Source organism: Gadus chalcogrammus, chromosome 8, assembly GCF_026213295.1.
Source record: "Gadus chalcogrammus isolate NIFS_2021 chromosome 8, NIFS_Gcha_1.0, whole genome shotgun sequence".
In the NCBI taxonomy this organism is placed as follows: domain Eukaryota; kingdom Metazoa; phylum Chordata; class Actinopteri; order Gadiformes; family Gadidae; genus Gadus; species Gadus chalcogrammus.
The window spans coordinates 5,092,350-5,117,349 of record NC_079419.1 but is presented as its reverse complement, the minus strand read 5'-3'; the positions used below and the strand labels follow the sequence as shown (position 1 = coordinate 5,117,349).

Genomic DNA, 25,000 nt, shown 5'->3' with positions numbered 1-25,000 from the left:
ACCCCTGTCTAAAGCGGATTCTCTTAGCCGTTGCTTTGTGAATGCTCCAAGCCCCATTGGCACAATCTGTGATCGGTTTGTTAGATGATATGCCAGCAATAACACCTCCACCGTACTTTATTATTTCAGAACACACATTACACAATTGTGAGACTGGGAGTGGAAATATAATTTCCAATTTGAACAACAACATTACATTTAATGGTCCCTGTACAACAGTATCTTGAAATCTAACTTTAAAACCCGCCAGATGCCAAATTAGACTCACATCCACTATGTCAAGGGATGAAACAAAGGAAGTTTGATGATATCTAAATCCTAGTCAAACAGCCAAAAGTAATTTTCCATTGCAACCAATTATAATTAATATCTGTGACATTTCCAAAATAAGGGTACATGAATTAACCATTCATTTGCATTAGTTCATGCAGAAATAAGAATAAACTTTTACATTTGCATTTAGGGCATTGAGCAGAATTTATCCAAAGCTACTTACATTCAAGTACATTTGTCAGAAGAAAGAGAAACAAAAATATATTGCTGACGGTACAGTAAGGATGTTCATAGAAAGTGCCAAGCACTAACAATATTAGTGCTTGACAGTATTAGTTTATTAACAGTTACTTTTGGTGTTCATTACATTCATACTGCAATGATACTATTGCATTCCAACTGCATCAACTAGTGGTTAATGAAAGTACCCTTATTCAAACATAAGACACTTAGTTCAATGGATGGTGGATGGTTTAAGTGGATGGTATATTTCTCAGTGTGGTGCCTTATTTGCTTGTGTGTTGAGTTTAGACACAATGAGCCAAGTTTTGCAAAATGTGTTCAAGCAATTGAAAAAAACGTTAAGAAATATGTAATATTATAATGTTATATATAATATACAAATATATTTTATTATTACTAGGCTTTACCTATAGGCTTTTTTTTTATTTTTAAAAATAGTTCAATGCTTATGGGCCACTCATGGTCTGTCCTCAACTACAGGGCGATAATATCCATCTACTGACCCCTTTTAAATTGCGCATGCGCATCATTCTCGATCATCAGTCAACGAGCGTCGTGACACGTGGGTCCACTCTCCTACGTCACGAACCCTCTGAGTCACGTGGCCTAATGTTATCGTGCGGTGCCTTCTGGGAGTCAAAATGGCGCGCCCCGTTGAAGAAGTCATCCGCTGTGCCCTATCTGATGTAACCGCGTCGCCTCAACGGTAATGCGGTTTGAGAACACATCAGAATAATAACAATATAAGCTTAGTTCTCGCTTTCTAAACACACACACAGCCCAATATGGGCACGTTGTTCCGGGCCAGAGCGGCGCTGAGACCCAGAGGGTTCCCCGGTGTTCTGCTCCGTCCTTCACCGAGTGACGCAGATCCACACCGGTGTGCGGTCCTCACCCCTGTCCCCAAAGCAGCCCTGCTCCCTAAGAGGGGTCACGGCAGTCATGTCGCGGACGGAGCGAGGGATCAGTTGAACTACGTATGTTACAGCCTCCCTCACAGGACTCTGTTGAGACTGGAGGGACAGGACACCAGCTCCTTCCTCCAGGGGATCATCACCAACGACACCGGGCTGCTGGCCGAGCCCGGTCAGAGGGCGATGTACTCACACATGCTCAACGTCCAGGGGAGGACTCTGTATGACATCATACTGTACAGGTAGGCCTTGTTAATGCCATAATGTTGTACAGGTAGGCCTCGTCTCATCACCTGTCTATGCTTGGGCAGTTCTCTTAAATACTCGTTAAGTGCTGACAGACTGTTTGTGCCGAGGTTGGTGACACAGGTAAGTTACTGTGACGTTACTGTAGATGTTGGGATTCTGCTTGTCATTCTGGCTCTGCATGCTAAATCCCTCACTGAATGAATAAATAATTGTCCATTTTTGCATACTGCCAACAATTTTAAATCTGTTATATGTGCATGGTTCAAACCCTCTTGGCAAACATGGCTTGTTAATATTGTAATATAAGTAAACATTTAATTTCTTACCCAAAGTGTGAATTGTTCATTTGCTGACCAGCATACTGCTGTTTGCACAACCATTTGTTGTGACAATTTACAAAATACATCCTTGTCTCATTGCTCACGCAGAGGTGATTAAAGAATTGGTGGAATAGGAAAACGTTTGAGCTCTCAGAATAGCTTTGAACCCTTTTCCAAAAATTAAAAATCTGTTATATGTACATGTTTCAAACCCTTTTGGCACACATATATGGCTTGTTAAGCCCTTTAAGCCCTGTGATTAAGGACTTTACAAATAAAATAAAAAAAAGATAGATAGAAAATTTAATTGAACTTAATTGAATCTTATGTCTTCTTGCTTTCAGTCTCAAACATGCAACAGGGAGCAGTATTCTCCTTGAATGTGACAGTGCGGTGAAGGACTCAATCATGAAACACTTGAAAGTCTATAAGATACGCCGAAAGGTGACGATCAGCCCCTGTGTAGACCTCTCTCTATGGGCAGTCCTGCCGCGACTAAAGAACTCAGAAGTACCGGATATCTTGTCTCCGGAGAAAGCCCCTATATGCGTGACGGACCCCAGAACTGAACTAATGGGGTGGAGGTTGGTGTTGGACAATGAAGTTGACCCCCAGACAATCATTGCATCTTGTCAGCAAGGAGATATAGAGGAGTATCATAGACATCGCTACTCGATAGGTAAGTGCAGGTCATGTTCGATTATGTCCGTATATTTTCCTTCTTCAGTCACCCATTGTTTCCTATACCTCCAGCCCTCAGTAAATCTTTTTGATAACATACAAGGGTGGTTTGGTAGAAGGTATTTGAGAAATGTGGAACAGCTTATTTCCTTGTCCATACACTCCACGAAAAGTGATAGGTGGGCAGGTTATATCAGATGATTTCCGTATTTAAAATATACACTTGTCCTTGTGACTTGACAGCAAGCATTTTTGTCTTTTGCGTTACTTTCACAGGACTCCCGGAGGGAGTGAAAGATCTCCCTCCCGAAGTAGCCCTCCCCCTGGAGTCCAATCTGGTGTACATGGAGGGGATAAGCTTTAGTAAAGGCTGCTACATCGGACAGGAGCTGACGGCCCGAACCCATCACACTGGCGTGGTTCGCAAGCGACTGATGCCCGTTCGCCTGTCCTCTGCCCTGGCTCAGGGGGTCGCCGAAGGGGCTTCGTTGCAAACTCAAGCAGGAAAGGCTGCGGGGAAACACAGGGCCGGGCTGGGAGAGCTGGGGCTGAGTCTGATTCGTCTTGCTCATGCCAAAGAAGTGCTTTCGCTGAAGTCATCCGACGGTTCCTCTGTGAATCTAGAGGCTTCAGTGCCAGAATGGTGGCCTCAAGACTTGAAATTAAAGTAAAGATATGTTTTTTCTTTTTTTCTGCATTTGACGTAAGGCCAATGTATCTTCCTAACTCAACTCTTATATTTGCAGCGATCCACCAATTGAAATGGGGTTGAATATTAGCTGTTTTTGTATTATGTCTGAAATGTACATCACCCCTGAGCTCTGTGTAGTTGATGACACAAAAAAATCTGTTTATTAAATACACCATCGAAAATTACTTTTGGATTTTATTTCGTACATAATTAGGTGCAAGACATTAACTGACATTTGTGATTAAATATATCTAATATGCCACACCAAATGTGTGATAATACCTTGAATATTGTCTAATGTACAACGTAGTATCAACACTTACACACACATTCTGGGCTTGACATTCAAAAATCCAAAGGGGGAACCGTCATCTTATTAAGGGAGATGCTGCCCTCTTGTGGAGTGTATTGTCTCTCGGATTTTCTGCACAAGAACTTCAGGTTGTAAATTCAGGGTCGAGTGATCCAGTCTCTTAAAGTCCTCACTGCAGATGAGGCACTCTAAGATATGAACAACACGCTGCAGGTCAAACGCTGCGTGATGAGAGCCTAGGGCAGTTAAGGTCTCTGAGAGATGCCTTGGACAATCACTGTTAGCCGAGGAGCAGGCACTAAGGAAAGCGATGCGATTTTCAGCGATGATTTTCAGGAAGGATGCGAACTCTCCGTAATCGATACCAGAGCATGATTTCATGATGGTCTGGAAGGTAGAAGATGCAAAACAGTGAACATAGTAGTTTGGTGTATGACGGAAATGGCGTATTCCACCAAAATAAAATACAACAACATCAACTTTATTACCTGGCAGTGCTGATGCCATGAGTCCATGGTAGCTCTCCATTCCTCGATTTCTCGTTGGACAGCAGAAAGCTCGTTTTGAAGGAATTGCCACATTATGTCAATGTTGCAGCCATTCAGCCAATTATGATTGATAGAGATGGTGTCTTCCTATCAAACAGAAAGAACAATCAAGATTATCAAAATAGTTTTACTATATACTGAATTCAAAATGAAATACTCGCTGACACTCACAACCATCTATTTGAAAACCATTGCAAATAAATGTCCCTCCAAAGAATTTATTTATGGAAAATTAAAATGAATTGGTGTATGGGGTTTTGTAATAAGATGATTATTTCAAAGGATGAACAGAGAAAAAAGTTAACATAGTGCAGGTTCTGTTCTACACAATATAATAAAACCATTTTCTAATCAGTTATATTCACAGAACTTACCAGATTATAAACCTGGTGGTGCCAGCCACTTGGAACAAATATTATTTCACCTGCCTCTTGAATAATTTCAAGAGGTTGGCAGGCTTTGTCAGACTGTGGGAAGAGGCCGTTGTCTCGGAGCTCTGCTGCTGTGACATCGTAGGCCAGGTTGCCATGGGTGTCTTTTAAAAACTCCTCCTGACCCGGCGGGTAAAGCAGCCATTTTTTTCTGCCACAGATATTTGCAGACCAACTGTATGAGCGGAAGACATCAGCATGGAAAGGGGTCCTATTAGGAAAGAATCAGAACACATGATCAATCATTGCAAAAAGAACACGTTTAGAACAGAGTAATGCTTTCGCTTTCTTGAATGGTCTTTATTGTACCATGAGCCTTTGGGTCCCATGTAGACAAAACGATAGTCATCAACTTCAATGGTATTCCAATATTCATTCAACCAGTCAGAGGAAAAGAACACTGGAGTTGTGTAGACATTGTGCTCCGGGAAGTCCCTGAAAAAGAAAGCATTAAACCAGATTACAGCTTTGAAAGAAACACATGGAAGTGTACAAACACACACACACACACACACACACACACGAATTTACAAATGAAAGACCTTGCCATGTGCCAGTCTTTCAGATAGAGACATCCTTTCGGTGACGAGTTGCCATTCTGAATATATTCTTTCCAGTAGTGTATGAATTCTTTAAAAGGCATAGTCAGTTTAGGGTTTGCATTGTATTCCTTTGCATTACAATTGGCAACTGGGACCGGGGTCTCATCTGTTAAAAAGAAAGGAAAGTAGATCACATCTGTTATTTGATTACTGGGTTTTGCAAAAAAGCATTCATGTATGATTCATAATTCGTGTATTAGATAGAAAATGCATAGCACTATGATTATCCTCATACCAAACTCTTGTAGCAGTGTCTGGAAATTAGGTTTTCCTTCTTCAGTCACCCACTGTTTCCTACACCTCCAGTCCTCAGTAAATCTTCGTGAAAACACACATGGGTGGTTGGGAAGAAGGTACTTTTTGAAAAATGTTGAATAGCTTATTTCCTTGTCAATATATTCCACGAAATGTGACGACCAAAACTGGTCATAGGATTGTCTGGGTATTTTGACCAGACTGCAGCAGTTATGATATGAATCCCTGTCCATGACGACAAACCAGTCCTTCAGCCACTAGGAGAGCAGAGCACGCTTCATTAACTATTTAACACTGCAAGATGTACATTTGCAATCCTTTATCGGATGTCTTCACACTCATATTGTGCATTTTAGTGTCCATGCACACGAAGGTACAGTCGAAACATGATATGTATTGCTGACAACAGCTGGGCGTCCCTCGGTAAGACATCCAGTATGAAGACAACTGGCTGCAGTTGTGTGTGTTGGTTTAATATCAATAGTCCGCGAGAATTAAAGACTATTACTGTTACATGTACGTTTTGAAAAGACACACAAAACCGAATTATTCAACAACAACGACATGAACCGCTTTTCGGCGTCACTCCCTTTCCACCCGGACGATAAATCGGGCAGCACGAGTAAACGACGTCACTTCCGTAGTAAACAACCCTGTTTTGGTTCAGTGTGGTTATGTCACTTCAGTACGAACACACCGTGCAGCCACCTAACGGGGTACGGATTCCTGTCACAGTATAATGCTACACGGCGGTTCTGCTGTACGTCTGCCTTTGAGTCAAATCACTTAAACCACCTCTCCCATCTGGAAACTGGCCCCTGGATTAACGCAGACGGGTTGGATTATCACTGTACACTACGTAGGTTGTATCTATCTATCTCTCTCTCTCTCTCTCTCTCTCTCTCTCTCTCTCTCTCTCTCTCTCTCTCTCTCTCTCTCTCTCTCTCTCTCTGTGTCTGTCAGTCTGTCTCTCTCTCTCTCTGTGTCTGTCAGTCTGTCTCTCTCTCTCTCTGTGTCTGTCAGTCTGTCTCTCTCTCTCTCTGTGTCTGTCAGTCTGTCTCTCTCTGTGTCTCTCTCTGTGTCTGTCTGTCTGTCTGTCTGTCTGTCTGTCTGTCTGTCTGTCTGTCTGTCTGTCTGTCTGTCTGTCTGTCTGTCTGTCTGTCTGTCTGTCTGTCTGTCTGTGTGTGTGTGTGTGTGTGTGTGTGTGTGTCTTTCTCTGTCTCTCTCTCTGACTGACAATAGTTCCATTGTTTCAACAATAACGCTTTCCCCACTTTATGGTCCCCTGCATTTCCACACAGTCCAAAATGAGCCGGGACATCAGTTCGATCCACAGCTGGCCTGGGTCCTACTACATCACCCACGATAAAAGATGGGAGAACGGCGCCCTGTCCATCACCAAAACCATGGTGCGCTTCACTTCCGACCAGACCAAGGAGAGGTTGGCGAGCTTCCGCCTCTCCAACATCATGCAGATCAAGATGGAGTCCTCAAGCTTCATCTTCAGCACTCTCACCGTGCTCGAGAACGGGAACGTCAAGCACTGGTTCGGCTCCCTGAAGCCCAACAGGGTGGTGGTGTACAACGTCCTGGAGCATTTCTGGAGAGAGCGCCTACTGTCCCCATCGTATGGGACCAAGGGGGCCGAGCCTCAGGAAACCAAAGGCAGAGAGCTGATCCACCTGGTGGCCGGGGCCCAGAGGAGGCTGGAGGACACAGGCACGGTGCTCCACCATCAGGGAGAGCAGTTTGACAACATGATGCAGGGGCTGGGCAGGATCGAATCAGACCTGGGCATAGCAGACAAGTATGCGTTCATTTGTTCTAACGTCATTTTAGTTCTTTGCTTTTTGAGAGAATTCTCTCGGAATAAATGTACCGTAGCTTGGTTGTGTACGGGGCATTGGGTTTACCTGACAATTGTTAGTGCTTGGCACTTGTTTCTATCAACATCCTTACTGTACTGACAGCAATATATTGCTTCTCCTTCTTCGGACAAATGTTCTTATTGTTAGTCGCTTTGCATAAAAGCGCTTACCAAATGCCTGAAATGTAAATGCAAATGTCATATACCAAATCATTGATATCAGAAAAACAATATTGCATTACCCGTTCTAACCCTTCCCTTCGAAGTAAGTAAGTCAGTACTCTAGGTACTTTATTCATCCCCTTTGGGAAATTCAGGTATCAAGTAGCCAGCAGTTGACAGACAATAAAAGTCAATAGAAAGTGAGCAATATTGCGCATAATTAAATTAAAAAAAAAAGATCCAGAGCTAGATAAGAAAATAAATCAATATAATACAACTGCACATTGTCCAGTGTGTGTGGGGGTGGGTTTACACTCATGTCCTCCACCCTCTGCCATGTCCTCAGGTGCCTATCCCAGCTGGAGTCCCCCTCCTGGTGGCCCTTCCCTAAAGCCCCCTGGAAGACGCAGAAGGAAGCCAAGGCGGAAGACGCGGCCAGAGCCGCCGCCACCGCGGCCGCCGGCAGCGGCTCCGGGAAGAACAAGGTGATCGCCAGCATCCCCGCCCTGGTGTCCAGCGGCGGGGAGACGGACCTGAAGCCGGGCTGCCTCGTGGTGATGCTGTCGTCGCTGGAGCTCCGCGACACCGACTGTCAGCTGTTGCACCGCTTTGAGAGGAAGGAGGTCGACGAGATCAGGGTGCACAACCCGTACGAGATCAGCGTGAGGCAGCGGTTCATCGGCAAGCCGGACGTCGCCTACCGCCTGTTGTCGGCAAAGATGCCCGAAGCGCTGGCTGTGTTGGAGATGCAGTACAAACAGAAGGTGGAGTACACCAGTGAGTTCACGGCCTTCAGGTCCACTCCTGCTGCGTCTCCTTGTGGCGCAGAGGGCTCCATATGGACCGAAGGTAAGATGTATTGAGGTTTTCTCTCCAGATTTCTTGACATTTCTCGTTGTTTTTTTTAGATTTACCAAGCGCCTTGCGTTGTCTCGCGCTCATAATATTGTTAATATTACGTGATGTGGAATTATAAATGTTACCACAAGGTGGCAGTGAAGACCCGTGCTTCTGCCTCTGAATGTAAATGGTCGAAAACAAACTCAATGGACTCTTGAGATGTAACTATTAAGCACTAATCATGATAATACCCGTCTTTTTGGTTATCAATTTCAGCCTCATGGGTAAACTGTTTTGGATGAAAGTGTCAATTTTTTAATGTGCATTAATCTAAACATAACAAGTTGTGGATGTTTCCGAAACAAAAAGATAAACTCCAAAATATCATACTTGCAGTAACCTCAGTTTTGAACATTTGGGGGGGACTTTGAAGGCCCCCTTTTCCCTTCACCCTCAGCCCTTCGGTGTCATGTCCTGCGGATGTGTATCAACCATTGGCCTGTGTCTCACTGTACACAACGATTCAAGATTCAAGATGGTTTATTGTCATATGCACAACAATGACAGCAGCAGCCAGTCGCTTGCAATGAAACCCTGAGCATATGCTCCTTCAACAATGCAATATAAAAATAAAACGTCTAACAGAAACACAAATTGGACATGAAATAATTACAATGAAATACTAGTGCTGTCAAGCGATTAAAATATTTAATCGCAATTAAAGTCATAGTTAACGCACGATTAATCGCAAATTTCTTTCTATGCTAAATATCCCTTGATTTCTTTGTCCCATTCATTTTTCTCATTTTAATGCTCTTATCAACGTGGAGAAGTTTTATTGATAACAACATTGGCATATACTGATCAAAACAGGACGATACAAAAAAAAAGCCTAGTGCAATTAAACGATGAACATACTGCCTTGAACATAGCAGTCAGGCTACTGCTTCTTTGTTTTGAGCCAAAGAAAAAATAAAGAAAGTATAATGGCTGTAAACGAAAAACAAGCTATCCCAATAACGTGGGCTGTTTGTGTCCTCCCTCTCCGACCCCACCCGCGATGTCAGGCCTGCAGCAGGGCTGCCAGGAGACCGAGGTGCCCATGGAGGTCCCAGCCGGGGAGCTTTCCCAGCTGCAGGTGCATGTGCTCCAGCCAGCGGTCAGCCAGGCCGAGGCCCAGGAGCTCCGACAGGTGAGGGTCCATTGGTCCGTGCGCTGGCTCACTGATGCCCGCATTAGATGATAATATGTGACGCACACTGTGGATACATGGAGAAGTGTTCCGTGTTCCTGTTGCCAGGTAAGTTAGCGCAAATGTTATGACTACATGCAGCGAATTAGCATGTTGCGCAACAAACAGCGGCTACCGTTACCATAAACTATCCTGTGATTTGTTTTAATTTTCTGGGACGAATGCGGGTATTTGTAGGGCGTAAAACTGATGTTCTTGCAACAAGCTTCAGGAAAATATGCTCTATTCCATGTAAAAAAATAAACACAAATGAAAGGTTGATGTTAAGAATATGATATGCGTGTTAAGTCTCTCCTAAACTACGATTTGGCAGCATCATTTCTTTATTTTCCTCCTGTTTTTAAAAGGCAGTTGGAGAAACCACAGTCTGTGTTGGATTTAAGAGAGGGGAAGAGACATGGTCAGTCGTTTGGTCAGACCGTTTCAAGTCTTTCCATTCAAAACCATACAACGCTATATTACGCTGCAATTTGTGATGACCAGACATAAACACCGGTGCCAATTGGAATGCTATTTTTCATTGAGCACATTATTAGCGGGTGCAAAAATAGCCAACACAGTTAATTAGTGTTGTAGCCAGGACTCATTGAGGCCAAGATTATAGACTATCCAATAGGGTAGTCCGATAAGAACTAATTTCCACCATAAGGTATTTGTTTGCTCTTTATATCTTTGTATGCAGCTAATAATTGTATATTATAACAGTGTGCATTTGTATTTATTTATTACAATCTTAGTGGAGTTTGCTATTGTTTTAATCTATTATCTATTGTCTAACATATTAATCTTGGCAGTGGGGCATTCGCATAGTTTTGCTGGTCTATTGTTTCCCTATCAATGGCGTATTGTGTATTGCCGATAAGGTCAAACCTGGGGACTTCAAAAAGCACTAATAGTGACTTAATGTGACGCAGTGGGACAACACCTCACTCTCAACATAACTTGTGTTAAGATTACGGTGGACAACAGAGCCAGTTGTTAAGTGAACCCTTGAGGACGTTATCTTAATGTTTTACCAAACACCCCTGCCCCCCACTACATTCATTCCAGTGAGTTCCGAGAAACTTGTGTCCAGCACATCTTTGCTTTCAATTACTCAGTATTTTCTGTTTTGGATTTCTCGTTTTAACTCAGGAGGTAGAGCAGATTGCCTTGTAACACCTTTTCCCTTAAGACCTTAGGGACAATTTGTGCATCATTGTTTGATTCAATTGTGTGTGTGTGTGTGTGTGTGTGTGTGTGTGTGTGTGTGTGTGTGTGTGTGTGTGTGTGTGTGTGTGTGTGTGTGTGTGTGTGTGTGTGTGTGTGTGTGTGTGTGTGTGTGTGTGTGTGTGTTTACATGTGTGTGTGTGTGTGGCCCTAGATGCTGATGCAGCTGAAGACCCTGGCGCTGGAGGCGGAGACGGAGCTGGAGCGCCACGACGACGTGCTGGCCGCCGTCGACGGCTCCACCGACCGGGCCATCTTGACTATGGACAAGCAGACCTGTCGCATGAAGAAGCTGCTGTAGGCCCCCGAAGCTGCTGTTCATTTATTTATATCTAAAGTCTTCTAAAGGCTACCCGGGACGAAATGTTGCAATTCTCCTTTTGCTTGTAAATTATGTAGAGCAATATGTTCCGTTCACGGTGTTCTCAAAGAGCAGACAATGTTATTATAAATCTGTATTATTTGTAAATGACTTGCATGTGTGGGGTATTGAATATGTTGTCATTCCGTAGCGTCTCTGTTTGTTTTAACCTGTCAAGCTGTGATTGATTGTAATCTAAACCTGTAATCTAAACCAATTTGAAACACAAACGACCTGCATCGACTCCTTCATTGAGTCATCCAAATACTTTTTAGTCTTTTTCTTTATTTTTTTCTGAATGAGTCTGCTCATTTTAGTCACATGAAAAGTATCTCTAATCTCCAACACAGATAAGGAGTAATCTCCCAATGCATTAGGAGCTGCAAACAAATTCTTCTGGCAACGTGAAAGAAACCCTGCAGAGCTTTCCATTCTGTTTTTTCCCTTATCCAGAAAAAGGGGTGTGTCAGACTGCCTACTCCCCTTGAAAACACAGAGAGCTCGAGGCTGCAGCAACACTGTCTACAACAATTTGACCTCGGAGTTTAAAACAAACCCGACACAGAACAGCCCCCTTTGGCTCAGAAAAGCGCTGCACATGAGGCTCTGTGTTGGTCTGTTGATGCTCCAGAGGGTTGGAAGAGGGGACCGGGACGTTGTCTTGAGATTATAGCGTTGTGATGGAAGCATACGGTAAACAATACTTTACGGCATATCTTTGCTGCGTTCGGCTTCATTCGATTGGTTATGAAGATATCACTCCCTTCGTGTTGGGTTGCCTCCGCTGGTCGCACTGCATCCAAGCTTGACTTCTCTGCAACCAACCATGACCTCTCTGAAACCATGACCTCTCTTCAACCCACCATGACCTCTCTGAAACCATGACCTCTCTGCAACCGACGTGACCTCTGCAACTAACCATGACCTCTGCAACCAACCAGGAATTCTGCAACCAACCATGACCTCTCTGCAGCAAACCATGACCTCTGATACCAACCGTGACCTCTGCACCCAACCATGACCTCTCTGAGACCATGACCTCTCTGCAACAGACCGTGACCTCTGCAACCAACCATGACCTCTCTGCAACCAACGATGACCTCTACAATCAACCATGACCTCTGCAACCAACCATGACCTCTGCAACCAACCATGACCTCTCTGCAACCAACCATGACCTCTCTGCAACCGACCGCGACCTCTCTGCAGGCTCTTCGCCCTACTGCCACTGGCCGGGAGTGGGTTTTAAGTCATCTTTGTGCTTCGTTTAAGACGAAATCATCCTTGAAGGTTTAGTTTGCGGTCACCGTGAAGCAGAGCGTTTAACCTCTGAGGAATTAGCATGTCTGGTGCCTTGGTACTACCAGTGACGGTGGGAAATGATCCTTCATTAAAAAAGCAAACAGACGCCTGCCCCCCCCCCCCCCCCCCCCCCCCTCAGCAGCTTGTGCTCGGCTAGCACTACAAACTCCTTCACTTCACTTCAGCTCACCCACTGCTGAAGGATACGACCGGCCCAGGAACAGATTTGTTCTCGGCGTGCACAGCAGCAGTAGCGGCAGCAGTGTCGCCGTGCGGAGGTCTTCGGCGGGCGGTTCAGCAAATATGTTTCTCAGCGTGGCCCCATTCATTGTTGATCTGAGGTGATAAACAGTGAGCTTTTGGAAGTCCCAAAACCTCCAGAAGCTATACCGCACGGGTTATGTGAATTCCAAAACCCCAGCGAAATGACAACCAATACCGGCGTGCATTTCGTTTTCTTTTGGCTGAAGCGGGCCTCGCAGTGCGGGGAAGTGGTGGCGGTCGTGTCTGACCACAGATACATGAGATCTGCTGCTCTGCCTTCCCAGCGGATGGTATGGAGACACCCGGGGATTTCGCTGGCCTTGACTTCCAAGCCTGTTTACTGGATATCCGTGCGGTGGATCTCTCTCTCTCTCTCTCTCTCTCTCTCTCTGTCTCTCTCTGTCTCTCTCTCTCTCTCTCTCTCTCTCTCTGTCTCTCTCTCTCTCTCTCTCTCTCTCTCTCTCTCTCTCTCTCTCTCTCTCTCTCTCTCTCTCTCTCTCTCTCTCTCTCTCTCTCTCTCAAAGGAGTGGCTCCCAATTGATGGCCAATCAATCAACCCGTTCACAGAGGAGAGAGAGAAGCAGAGAAGGAACCAGCCGTGTTCTGCGGGCCACGGGGGCCCATGTGGGCTGCGCTCGGTTCCAAAATGAGAGGGTTGTGTGATTGTAATACAAACTAGGACCACGGCTGTCGTCACGTTTGCCATCACGATCCACCGGCTTTCCTTCCACAAAAACATCTATTTAAATGTGCTCGCACGATCCCTGTGAAAGCAAATGGCAGACGTCTTCTCAAGCCATCTATCGTGTGTGTGTCTGTCTGTCTGTCTGTCTGTCTGTCTGTTTGCCTTTTCTGCCTGCCTGTCTGTCTATGTGACTGTGTCTGTGCGTGTGTGTGTGTGTGTTTGCGTGTGCGTGTGTGTGTGTGTGTGTGTGTGTGTGTGTGTGTTTTCCTGCATGTGTGTGCACACCTATCCACGCATTGCTGCATGTCTATCCATCTCTCCCATCTCTCTGTCTCTGTCTTTCCTACCTCTGTCGACAGACACATGCATCTATACATCCCCTCTCAGCAGCACACTAATACTGTTACTACTATGGCTGTTCTACTACAGAGAGAGAGAGAGAGAGAGAGAGAGAGAGAGAGAGAGAGAGAGAGGGAGAGAGAGAGAGAGAGAGAGAGAGCACGTGTAATGGTCTGGCGTCTGACTCATGTCCTGGCTGGCCCCTTACTGGTGCAGGTGTTGCTGCGCTGCCTTTTGCTGAGGAGGGAGTTTCTGGTTTCAGGAAATAAGGCCTGTTGGTTAATGTTAGGGCTGGGAGAAAACATTCCTGGAGACAAAAAAGAAAAAGTACAGGAGTCCATCAGCGCGGGGGTGTGTGTGTGTCAGTGTACGTGCATGTAAGTGTGTGCTTGTGTGTCAGTGTATGTTTGTCAATGTGCGTGCGTGCGTGTGTTTGTGTGTGTGTTCATCCGTGCATTTGTACATGTGTGTGTGTGTGTGTGTGTGTGCTTCTCTGGCATTCATCACAACAAGAGATAGCAGAGATCCCCTCAGTATTAGCATAGGGCCGACTCCGGGCCACTCAAACAAACAGTGCCCTCAGTGTGAGGTGGGGGTACTTTCCCAGATGCTGCCTTCGCACCGTGATGATATCATCATGCGCCTCTTGCTAGATATTGTTATGCTTTCCTGCACGTTTGAGGTGCACTTTGGCTGCTCGGCCCAGAAAATGTTCTCATGAAACAGCCGGCCAAAGCAAACCTGGAGCCATGACGGCGACGATCTCAGTTCAAAGGTCAAACCATGCTACAGGTAAACATGCCGTAAAACCACGGGCAGTGCCCCAACACGAGACCCCCGAGCTGAAGGGGTGGCCCAGAATTATTGCACACATTCACTCGATATACGACCTTGCCCTTATTGACTTTAATTTACGACCACTATATGGTTACATCATACGAGAACCTGTTTCCTCAGTGGCTCTTCGAATATCGATATCACGCGAAAATACGAGGAAGAAAAACAATAACAAACCATTCCGAGTCCCTGTTTCCCTGGTATCGGACCGTCACAGGCAAGAGTAGACGTACGAGGAGCGGGGTAATGGAAACCACCGCCATGATATATCTCCCCATGCTCTTGGCGGAGCAGAAACCCCCCCTGCCGAACACGCATCCCGCGCACCGTGGGGCGGGAGAAAACACAATAGTCAGGAGTGTACCTTTGGCGAGCGCGGGGGATCCACGACTTGGAATATCATTAAAACCGTATCTATACAAACCTCGGAGCAGGTTGTCAGGCGGCGGGCCAGCACACACCGCATCAGTACTTTTATGAGCGGGCCCCCCCAGAAACGGTGTGCAGCTCTGTTTTTAGTGGCGCTCGCCGCGAATGGAAACACTTAGCTCCTACGATAAATTACTGAGCGGATTGATGGCGCGCGCTGTGTGCTTCGTCCACCCCGTCCCCGTCCCCCCGTCCCCCCCCCGTCCCCTAACCCCCAAACCCTCAACTCCCCCCCCCCCATTTCTCCCACTACTGTACATAGACACACACATAGACATTAGACACATATGCATGCACACACACACACAGATTCATAACTTCTACAGGTAATATGAGTCTTTAATACTAGCTTTATAACTACTACAGGTAATCCAACTCTTATACTAGCCTTTACAACCAAACTACTACAGGTAATACACTACTACAAGGTTACCCTTGAAGACTCATCAGACTCGTCTGTTATTTCTCTCTCTCTCATGCTCGCGCACACACACACACACACACACACACACACACACACACACACACACACACACACACACACACACACACACACACACACACACACACACACACACACACACACACAAAGAAAAGACAATGATTCTATTTTATTAGTATTTGCTGCTATGTTTTTATCCCGTTGTCGCTGATTTTAATTTGATATTAAAACCAGTCTGCACTGTGTCTGCATACACAAATCTGTTAGGGTAATGGTGATTGGGTCATTTAGCGTCTGCTAAGTGACTAAGTGTAAAGGTAAATGTCTAATCGAGATAAAACCTTGTATTTAACTGTAGAGTGGAAGTTTAGACGATAAGTGAAAGAACAATGAATTTAATACAAGTGCTAAACGTTAGCGTATTGCTCTTAGTGCCAGCATGTGGAGGCCTTTCGGGTCACTTCGAGTAAAAGTACTTGGTTTACTTTGGTTTTCGTTGTAGCTACGAAGAAAAGCAAATAGTGATTAGCTCGCTAGGCCCGTGATCTTAATAGGAAGGAGCAAACCATCAACTAAACTATTGTTTACAATAGTTTGTGAGCAGCGTGAGCATAGTGGGATCAACTGTCAAACTCTCCACTACCCCCCCCCTCCACCCTCCTTTCAGAATAATCACGGTGCTTCTGTAAACACAGACCCACGGGGTCAAGGTGAAACACTATGGAAACATACTTACCAGCACTTCACTTTCCTGTGTCGTACGTACTGAACCCAGCGCCAGGTGTTATAGGAAATAAGAACTGTGCGTTATTCCCTCGCTACGAGTGCCCACAAAATAATCCCAATTATCATTCCTGCAAACGTGTGTGCGTGCGCGCGCGTGTGTGCGTGTGTGTGTGTTCATGCGGACTGCGTGCATGCGTGCGAGGGCGCATGCGTGCGTGCGTGTCTGGCCACCTAGTGATGTAATTGCAGCTGACCAAATAAGAGTGTGTTGTTGAAATATCGGCACGGGCTTTCTAGCGGCGCGCGCTGCGACAACGTTTTCGCCGCGCGCACTCACCGACGGCTGAGCGCAACAATAACAAACACAGCTGAATCTGGGGGTTTACATTTCAGAAAGGGGGGTTGGCGGCCGGGCGCGCGTGGCGGTCAGGGTGGATCTTGGGAAGCAGGGAGGGACCCTTGGCCCCGCGGTGCACCGGCGGTGGCGGCGGCGGGACCCGTGAGGCCACTGTACCGTCGCAGCGCTACGTGTCTCTCGCGGACGCAGAGGAAGACGTTTGGAGTGGGTTGGATCGGATGATGGGGGTTTGGAAGAACGCAGAGAGAGAGCGTGCGTGGACGACGTCATGCCGGGCCGGAGCAGAGAGGAGCCGGGCCCGTAAAGAGGGTGCGGACCGGCAAGGTCGGGTTGGAATGGCCGTGACGTGGTCGGTGAGGCACGCGGTCCAAAAGGAAGCATTCTGCCGAATGCCGCTGGCAGTGGACCTCTTCAATGAGTCTGAGAGGGAGCTGAAGTGGAAAGAATAATTAAAACATCGGATTTGGATGGGATTGAGGCTGGGCTCGATTTAGACGTTGAATTAAATCGACTGCTTAAATGCAAAATGTGTGGCCGTTTAGTGGGTGTTTGTGTGTTTATTTCGTTTTTGTAACTTGGGGATATTGGCCATGTAGAATTGTGTTTATGATTCCACTTCATTCATTAGCTGTAAAAAGGTTTCTAAGTTGTCATTGGTTACGTTGTCTCTTGTAGGCCTACATACATATTTTTATCACAGCTTAACCCCAACATTTCAACACAATTAATTTTACACACTTTACTCCTCTCTTTCGTCTCTCTAGTCTTTGTCGGTTTATTTCCATAACTAAAAGGAATTTTTTGGACAACACCTATTTTGTGGAAACTCCTTCCGCAATCCAAAATGGCTTGGTCCATGTTAACCTCAAGGGAACAGCCCGCAACTATGTAACTGGAGATGGTTGAGTCCACACACACACACACACGTACACACACACGTACGTACACACAAACACACACACACACACACACACACACACACACACACACACACACACACACACACACACACACACACACACACACACACACACACACACACGCACACCAGCGGCTGGTAAGCCATTGAGAAGCTGAAACAAAGATTACCAGATGTTTACCCAGGTCGCCATGTGCAAGCTACTCACCGACTCGACTGCTTGGAGGGTTGTGCGCTGAACGTCTAAGTGGAAGGGGCGAAGAATCGTCTGAACCTTTGACCCACACACACACACACACACAGGTTCACGCACGCACGCACACACACACACAGCCAAACACACACACATGCACACACCATAGACTGTGACTCACAGTGTCTGTGTATGTGTGTAGTTGTAGTGTATATGTCGTACTATATGCATAATGTATGGATGTGTTGGTGGGTGTACTGTCTGTATGTCTTTGGTATATATTATACGTCCATATTATTATTATGTATAAATGATAGTCGTTCCTGTTTGAACGATATCAGACAGGAATCCCCGTTCCTCATGGGAATGTCGCAGCCGTCATAACAGACCTCTTTAATACCCCGGCCTGGTTTCAATTAAGGCGTTGGATATCAAAGACAATCATTCTCATTTTAACGTGCATGTTTTATGTGTTCCCAGTTTATTTTGATGGAAAATTTGGGGGTGGAGCACTTGCTAATTGGTATGGAAAACTTGCACCTGTGGTAGACCGATGTTTTGAAATGTTTTCCTATGATTGAATATTTTGCCTTCTCTCTCCCGTCTGTAGCGGAGTCCAATCCTTCCCCTCCCCTAAACAATCTGCAGCCGCGTTGGACCGTGAAAGGTTCTGCTTTCCTGGACAACACAGTTATAAACAGTTCAATCACACACTTCCGAAGACAGATCTTAATGTAAACCTGCCGTCTATCGCGCCGGCGGGCGGATCAAATGTGTTATTTCTTTGACGTGATAATTGACGGTACGTTCGACGGAATCACGTCCTGTCAATTCGGAGTGGTAGCAGATCACAGAAAGATTTTGTCATCGCCTTTAACAGCCCCCGTGATGACCTCTGACATGATGACATGCGCGTTCTGTGTGATGTCATAGCCCCTCTCAACATCAACGCCTTTAAGGGCGATGCTGTCGTCGTCTTGGGCAAGATGCTGTGTGAACACACACACACACACACACACGTCGTCCACTTACGCCATGTACTGTACACATGCGTCACCCTATCCTCCAGTTTCTGTAACCGCTCGATGCCTTGTGGATTGCAGCGTACAGGTGTAACAGGCCCTGAGTTTGTACCGGCTCGCACTGGTCTTTTCCCCGCAAGAGAGAGAGAGAGAGAGAGAGAGAGAGAGAGAGAGAGAGAGAGAGAGAGAGAGAGAGAGAGAGAGAGAGAGATAGGGAGGGAGGGAGGGAGGGAGGGAGGGAGAGAGAGAGAGAGAGAGAGAGAGAGAGAGAGAGAGAGAGAGAGAGAGAGAGAGAGAGAGAGAGAGAGAGAGAGAGAGAGAGAGAGAGAGAGAGAGAAATAAAGAGAAAGTGAGAGAGAGAAAGGGGGATAGAGAGCGAGAGCGAAAGGGGGAGAGAGAAAGCGACAGAGAGAGAAAGAGAGAGAAAATGTGTGAGAGATGGAGAGAAGGGAGAGAGAGAGAGAGAGAGAGAGACAGAAGGGGGATAGAGAGAGAGAAAAAGGGGATGGAGAGAGAAGGGGGAGAGAGAGGTTACATTTGACAGTGTGCGTCACACTCGCCCCCTGCGGTTCTTGTAGGACCGGTGAGATCTATATTGGACGTTGGCGTAACCGGGACGACCTGTCATTAGCGGTTTGCTTTAATCTCCCAAATTAAAGGGGTTCACTGGGTGATTAGAAATCACTTAACCGTGGTCCAGCGGCCCGCAAGAGAGCGACCAGGGCTGCGGGCCCCATGGCGCTCCTAATGTGGGCCCTCAGTGAGGGAGGGGGCCGGTGGTGTTCTTAATGAGGGCCCTCGTTAAGGGAGGGGGCCGGTGGTGTTCATAATGTGGGCCCTCTGTGAGGGAGGGGGCCAGTGGTGTTCTTAATGAGGGCCCTCGGTAAGGGAGGGGGCCAGTGGTGTTCCTAATGAGGGCCCTCGTTAAGGGAGGGGGCCAGTGGTGTTCTTAATGAGGGCCCTCATTAAGGGAGGGGGCCGGTGGTGTTCTTAATGAGGGCCCTCGTTAAGGGAGGGGGCCAGTGGTGTTCATAATGAGGGCCCTCTGTGAGGGAGGGGGCCAGTGGTGTTCCTAATGAGGGCCCTCGGTAAGGGAGGGGGCCAGTGGTGTTCCTAATGAGGGCCCTCGTTAAGGGAGGGGGCCAGTGGTGTTCTTAATGAGGGCCCTCGTTAAGGGAGGGGGCCGGTGGTGTTCTTAATGAGGGCCCTCGTTAAGGGAGGGGGCCAGTGGTGTTCATAATGTGGGCCCTCTGTGAGGGAGGGGGCCAGTGGTGTTCTTAATGAGGGCCCTCGGTAAGGGAGGGGGCCAGTGGTGTTCCTAATGAGGGCCCTCGTTAAGGGAGGGGGCCAGTGGTGTTCTTAATGTGGGCCCTCAGTGAGGGAGGGGGCCAGTGGTGTTCTTAATGTGGGCCCTCAGTGAGGGAGGGGGCCGGTGGTGTTCTTAATATGGGCCCTCTCTGAAGGGCCCCCATTTAAGGTCCAACTTAAATAGCACTTGATACATGGCAATGCATTTATCGTCTGCTGCACACCTGACCACCAGGACCTGGGGTTCACGATAAATAGAGGTACGATTTGGTAACAATTTAATAAAGTAAGTTTATGAAAATCTGATTGTTTAGCATTATTGTATGTTTTTGTTTCCCATACAAAGTAGGCTATAATAATATAAAATAGGTAGAAATTTCCTTCAATCAAATAGTATTGGAAATATTTCAAATAAAGCTAAAACCAAGGAGGTTGTTTACCTCGATTTTAGACCTACTAAACGGCAATGTATCAAATCATCTTTTGGTTGACAGTGTTATCATTTTAATATCACTGTGACACAAATCCAAGATTCTGGATCTATAACATTTTCAAACACCAGGGTAGGACACAACACAGTGCGTCACTCGCATACGCACGTTGTCATTGGGTTTGTTTAACTTGATTTACAAGGGTATAACATTTCACAATATACCTATCATCAACCCCCAAAAAATATTTATAATAGCGCAGTCTGTAAAAATCCAATTTTCCACCGAGATATAAACTGGGCTTTTCTCGGTGAGAAAATGAGCAATGACTTCTGCTCTCGTTAGATCTGTTACAGAACAAGCGAGCAGCTTCCTCCCTGGAGGCTCAGGGCTCCTTTGGGGGCTCAGATGCGTTGCTCCACAACTAGGCCTACATGAGAACATTATTCTGAGGTGACACCGAAAACCCACCACCTAATCACAGTTACATCATGTCTGGCGGGAAACCCGGCCAACAGAACGATGTCCGGGGCCCGTGTGCGAGTCTTGGAGCTTGGATCCCATCCCTTGTTGAAATGTTTCCTTCCTTCCATTGCTGTTTACAACTCCTATCATCCAAACTGCTTTTGAAATTATGATACATGATTTATCATAATTGTATTCCGCGCCAAATTTGCCAGAAGAGATTTGTTAATCGCTTTTGGATACATTGTTTGTATTTGTGTTGTGTAATTATAATTGCTCCCAGGTGTTAAGTGTTATTTTGTCTGCTGTTTTTTGCGAAACAACAGTTCAGCTAGTGTGTGAAACACCTGCATCTGATGTGTTCTCCTTCAGGTCCTCATGGGAGGTAATAACCACAATCGATTAGGGAATAATGAGACACACATTATTTGTGGTGAGATTCTCTTTCGTTTTTTCAGACCCTAGCGAAAGCACAGAGGTCCGGGAAAAAAAGCAGTAAAGGAACGACCTCGACTATGACACTGGGTCTGGTTTAGGAATTACTTTCCTACATCATCATAAACCTCTTCACACATTTCTCCACTGCAACAAAACAAAAGATCCCCCGGGCTTCGCCTTTTTTTGGGGGGGCTGGACAAGATTCCCGCCTTTCCCGGTAATGCCGTCGCACCAATTTCATTTTTCTAATCCCTAATCGATCTTCTTCCAACCCTTGTTTTGTGCATGAGACTCACAAACGACGCTGCACGTTTAATGGAGAAACAGCCAATTAGTTGTGACTGCAAAAGAGTCCATCTGGCTGGGCTTCTCTGCAGGGAGCCCGGAGTAATTTAAGAAGACTGAACGACGGTTAAAGATGGTGACCGGCTGTGATCAGGGATTTATGCAGCAGCCTCCACCGAGAGACCGAGAGCCAACCGAAAGGGACAAGTCTTTATTTTTTGGTTTACAGACCCACCCGAGACGAGACCCTTGCTATTTCCTCTCCATAAATCACAGCGGACACCCTATGTCTGGGGGGCCACCGCAGGGACCTTTCTTCACAATAGGGCCTGAAAACGAACTGTTTGCGTGCAAGTGTGTCTATTAATGTACATACACACACACACATACACACATTCACACACGCATAACACCCACAACACATATGGTTCCGCACATTCCCACCGCAACACACAAAAGCCTACACTTTATACACTATAGAATGGAATGTTTATAATGTTTGTCTATACATCAATATGGTAAATACAGTATTTGTTATACACAAACAGTTTATACTTTGAAACAACTTGACTCCAAAACTGAGCTAGCAGTCTCCAGGCACCCACTGGTGACAATGTCATAATTTTCGAGATCTATGTAGAAAACGACAGATGATTCTAGATCTATGTTCATCGTTTCTGTCCTAAATATCATAGCCACTATCTCAAGTCATTCAGATTTATCCTAGTTTAGAGTAGAAACGTCTATGAATGTCTATTCATACATTCATTCATCATCTAATGTCTATTTTGATCGGCCCTTTTAAGACTCTTAAAAAAGGCAAATATTCGTCTGTATTCCGGAATACTCCGGCGGTAGTGCACGCGCGTCTCCACGTCAACATCTGTCTGCTCGGGCCCAAAGCAGTCTGGTCATCAATATCACTTACACTAGTGATTCGTCTGGAACTTCCACCGATGCCTGCGTGCATCTTGAACCTATCAGGGACCGACTCTCCCCTCCCACTACAAAAACATTCCCCGGCATCACTTCACTTGTACTGCGATTCACATAACAAGTGAACACGGAGGTTATGGAGCACACCAACCCAAAGAGCGGTCGCAGGATCCCGACCGCCGCTCCAACGTGCCTCATGTCCGTGACACGGAGTCAGAGCCACCGTAACCATTCAGACGCTAACAGATCGGAAAATGTGTATTTTAATGTGTTAATATGTTGTAGCCATAACAGCCGTTAGATTTAACGATTCTGAGAAATGTGTGTGTCTGTGCCGAAGGGGTGAACAGAACTTAATATGTTTGTTAATACAAAGAAAAGTATCAGTAGAAGAAGAAGGATAGAATGAGACAGAATGAAAGGCCAGATAGACACGTAGATTAATCATACGTTGATACACAGATACGTTGATTCATAGACAGATCGGATACCCCACTTTGTCCTCCCTTTATTGTCTGTATTTGTGATTTTATTCAGTCCTCCCCGACTTCTCTGTGTATTTATGGTTGGATAAAAAAGAGAAATCTCAGACCTTGGCAGCCCATATTTCCAATGTAAACCCCACAGGAGGATGTGCTGGAACAATCCCGCCAAGCCGTCTCGCTGAGAATCCACAGAGCTGCGTGCGTGCGTAATTGGTCCAACAGCAGAGGAATGACCTTAAGTTTAGACTCAGGCCGCTGGAAGAACCTTGGAGACCGTCGTGCTCCCCGGCCTGTCACTCACACCATCTTCTTCTTCTTCTTCTTCTGCAGTCTGCTTTTGCGCTACGTAGCACCGGCCGGATATTTTGCTAACCCAGAATGGTAACCTGTTCAATCTTTCATAATGATATCATATTTTATATTCTATTCGTTCACTCGGTTCTTGGAAAGGCTTGCCTGACTTTCTATGTAGTTACTGCTGTGCTTTAAACTTTAACCTTCAGTGAGCTTTTGTCACAGTATTTCGACAGGCCGCTGTCGTATAGGCCCACGTTTACAGCCGCGGTAGTGTTGTCCTATATGGCATAACGAGTGTGCATTGGCGATATGTGACAGATAGGGTTTCAGCGCGGAGGCCTGACTGTGTGTATCTGATGAAGAAGATATCCATAGAAAGTGACCATGGACGAAGAGGCCCTCGTAAGTGCACTCGACGGCCGGGTCCATGCAGGAAATGAAATGGAAAGCTCCTTGAGAACGAGTTGATACACCCCCATACCTACCTAGTGCACCCCTTCCCTGTAGTATAGGGAGAGAGAGAGCGAGAGAGAGAGAGAGAGAAAGAGAGAGAGAGACAGACAGACAGACAGACAGACAGACAGACAGACAGACAGACAGACAGACAGACAGACAGACAGACAGACAGACAGACAGACAGACAGACAGACAGACAGACAGACAGACAGACAGAGAGCGAGCGAGACCCAGAGAGACTGAGAGAGAGCACAGCACAGGAGACGTCGTATCGATCAGCAACGTGTCCGAGAAGCCAGGCATCTGAGGCTGTTTCGACGGGAGAAGCCATGTTTTCGCCAAAATGAGCTAATCCCTCAGACATGTGAGGCAGGTTCTAATTACGCCAGAAGAATTTACCGTCTGGCTGCGTTTGGGGAGCGTAATAATGGCCAGAAGGAGACTGAATTCTCCTCTTCTCCCCTCGTTTGCATAAAAAGGGCAAAAGTCACAGTGGTGAAATGTATGCCCTGCAGTTGTGTTGCTGTCTCGTTTGTTCTTGCCGGCTCTCAGGGAGATAAATGCCTGCTAATGTACGACACATGAACACATATTTATTCAATAAGATATCACCTTCCTGTCACTTTTCACTCACCAGTTAAAACCGACACACTTTGCTCTACACTCAACACTACAGATGTTCTGCTCTTTTATCGAATACTTTCTTATCTTTGCAGATCAGAACAGATATATATCTATAATGGATATATATATCGATTTACTCACTGTCCTCTTAAGTGTGACAGCCGGTCCCTGCCACACCACTAGGTGGCGCTACTGCATCTTCCAGTGGGTTTTTTTCCGCTGTTGTACACAGCGAGCCGACGGTTGGGGCGGTCAGGCACAGCTCAGGTGAGGAGGCCCTAGGATTTAGGACCCGGGCTGCTTTTATGATGTCTGCGTAACCATGAGGATATCCTGCCAGCTGGGAATTGTTTGATTTGTGGAACGGCGGGGCATAGCCGACACTTACCCCTTGCTGTCCGCGGAGGTGCGGATCCCTGGTGCATCTGCCGTCTCCCCGCACAGTTCATATAACTCACACAACGGCTCATAATTCACCGTGTTTTTTACGTGTCGTTTCTTTTCCCCCGTCGTGTCTCCGTCTCCAGCGCTCTGAAAAGGAGTTTCCC

General features: G+C 46.2%; 3 protein-coding genes across 3 annotated transcripts; 2 read left to right on the top strand and 1 right to left on the bottom strand.

The window, feature by feature from the left end:
* The first annotated feature begins 1,104 nt into the window (after positions 1 to 1,104).
* iba57 (iron-sulfur cluster assembly factor IBA57) lies at positions 1,105 to 3,663 on the top strand. Its single transcript, XM_056595936.1, has 3 exons — positions 1,105 to 1,672; positions 2,344 to 2,678; positions 2,957 to 3,663. Exons 1-3 carry the CDS (start codon positions 1,302 to 1,304, stop codon positions 3,349 to 3,351), a joined length of 1,101 nt encoding a protein of 366 aa, XP_056451911.1. The 5' UTR covers positions 1,105 to 1,301; the 3' UTR covers positions 3,352 to 3,663.
* Positions 3,383 to 6,145, bottom strand: jmjd4 (jumonji domain containing 4). Its single transcript, XM_056595933.1, has 6 exons — positions 5,501 to 6,145; positions 5,206 to 5,371; positions 4,973 to 5,098; positions 4,607 to 4,874; positions 4,173 to 4,319; positions 3,383 to 4,071 (listed from the first exon to the last, which is right to left on the bottom strand). Exons 1-6 carry the CDS (start codon positions 5,751 to 5,753, stop codon positions 3,748 to 3,750), a joined length of 1,284 nt encoding a protein of 427 aa, XP_056451908.1. The 5' UTR covers positions 5,754 to 6,145; the 3' UTR covers positions 3,383 to 3,747.
* An 11-nt stretch (positions 6,146 to 6,156) lies between these two features.
* On the top strand, positions 6,157 to 11,461 carry snap47 (synaptosome associated protein 47). Its single transcript, XM_056595934.1, has 5 exons — positions 6,157 to 6,379; positions 6,822 to 7,327; positions 7,896 to 8,398; positions 9,457 to 9,581; positions 11,005 to 11,461. Exons 2-5 carry the CDS (start codon positions 6,828 to 6,830, stop codon positions 11,149 to 11,151), a joined length of 1,275 nt encoding a protein of 424 aa, XP_056451909.1. The 5' UTR covers positions 6,157 to 6,379; positions 6,822 to 6,827; the 3' UTR covers positions 11,152 to 11,461.
* Positions 11,462 to 25,000: the final 13,539 nt, after the last annotated feature.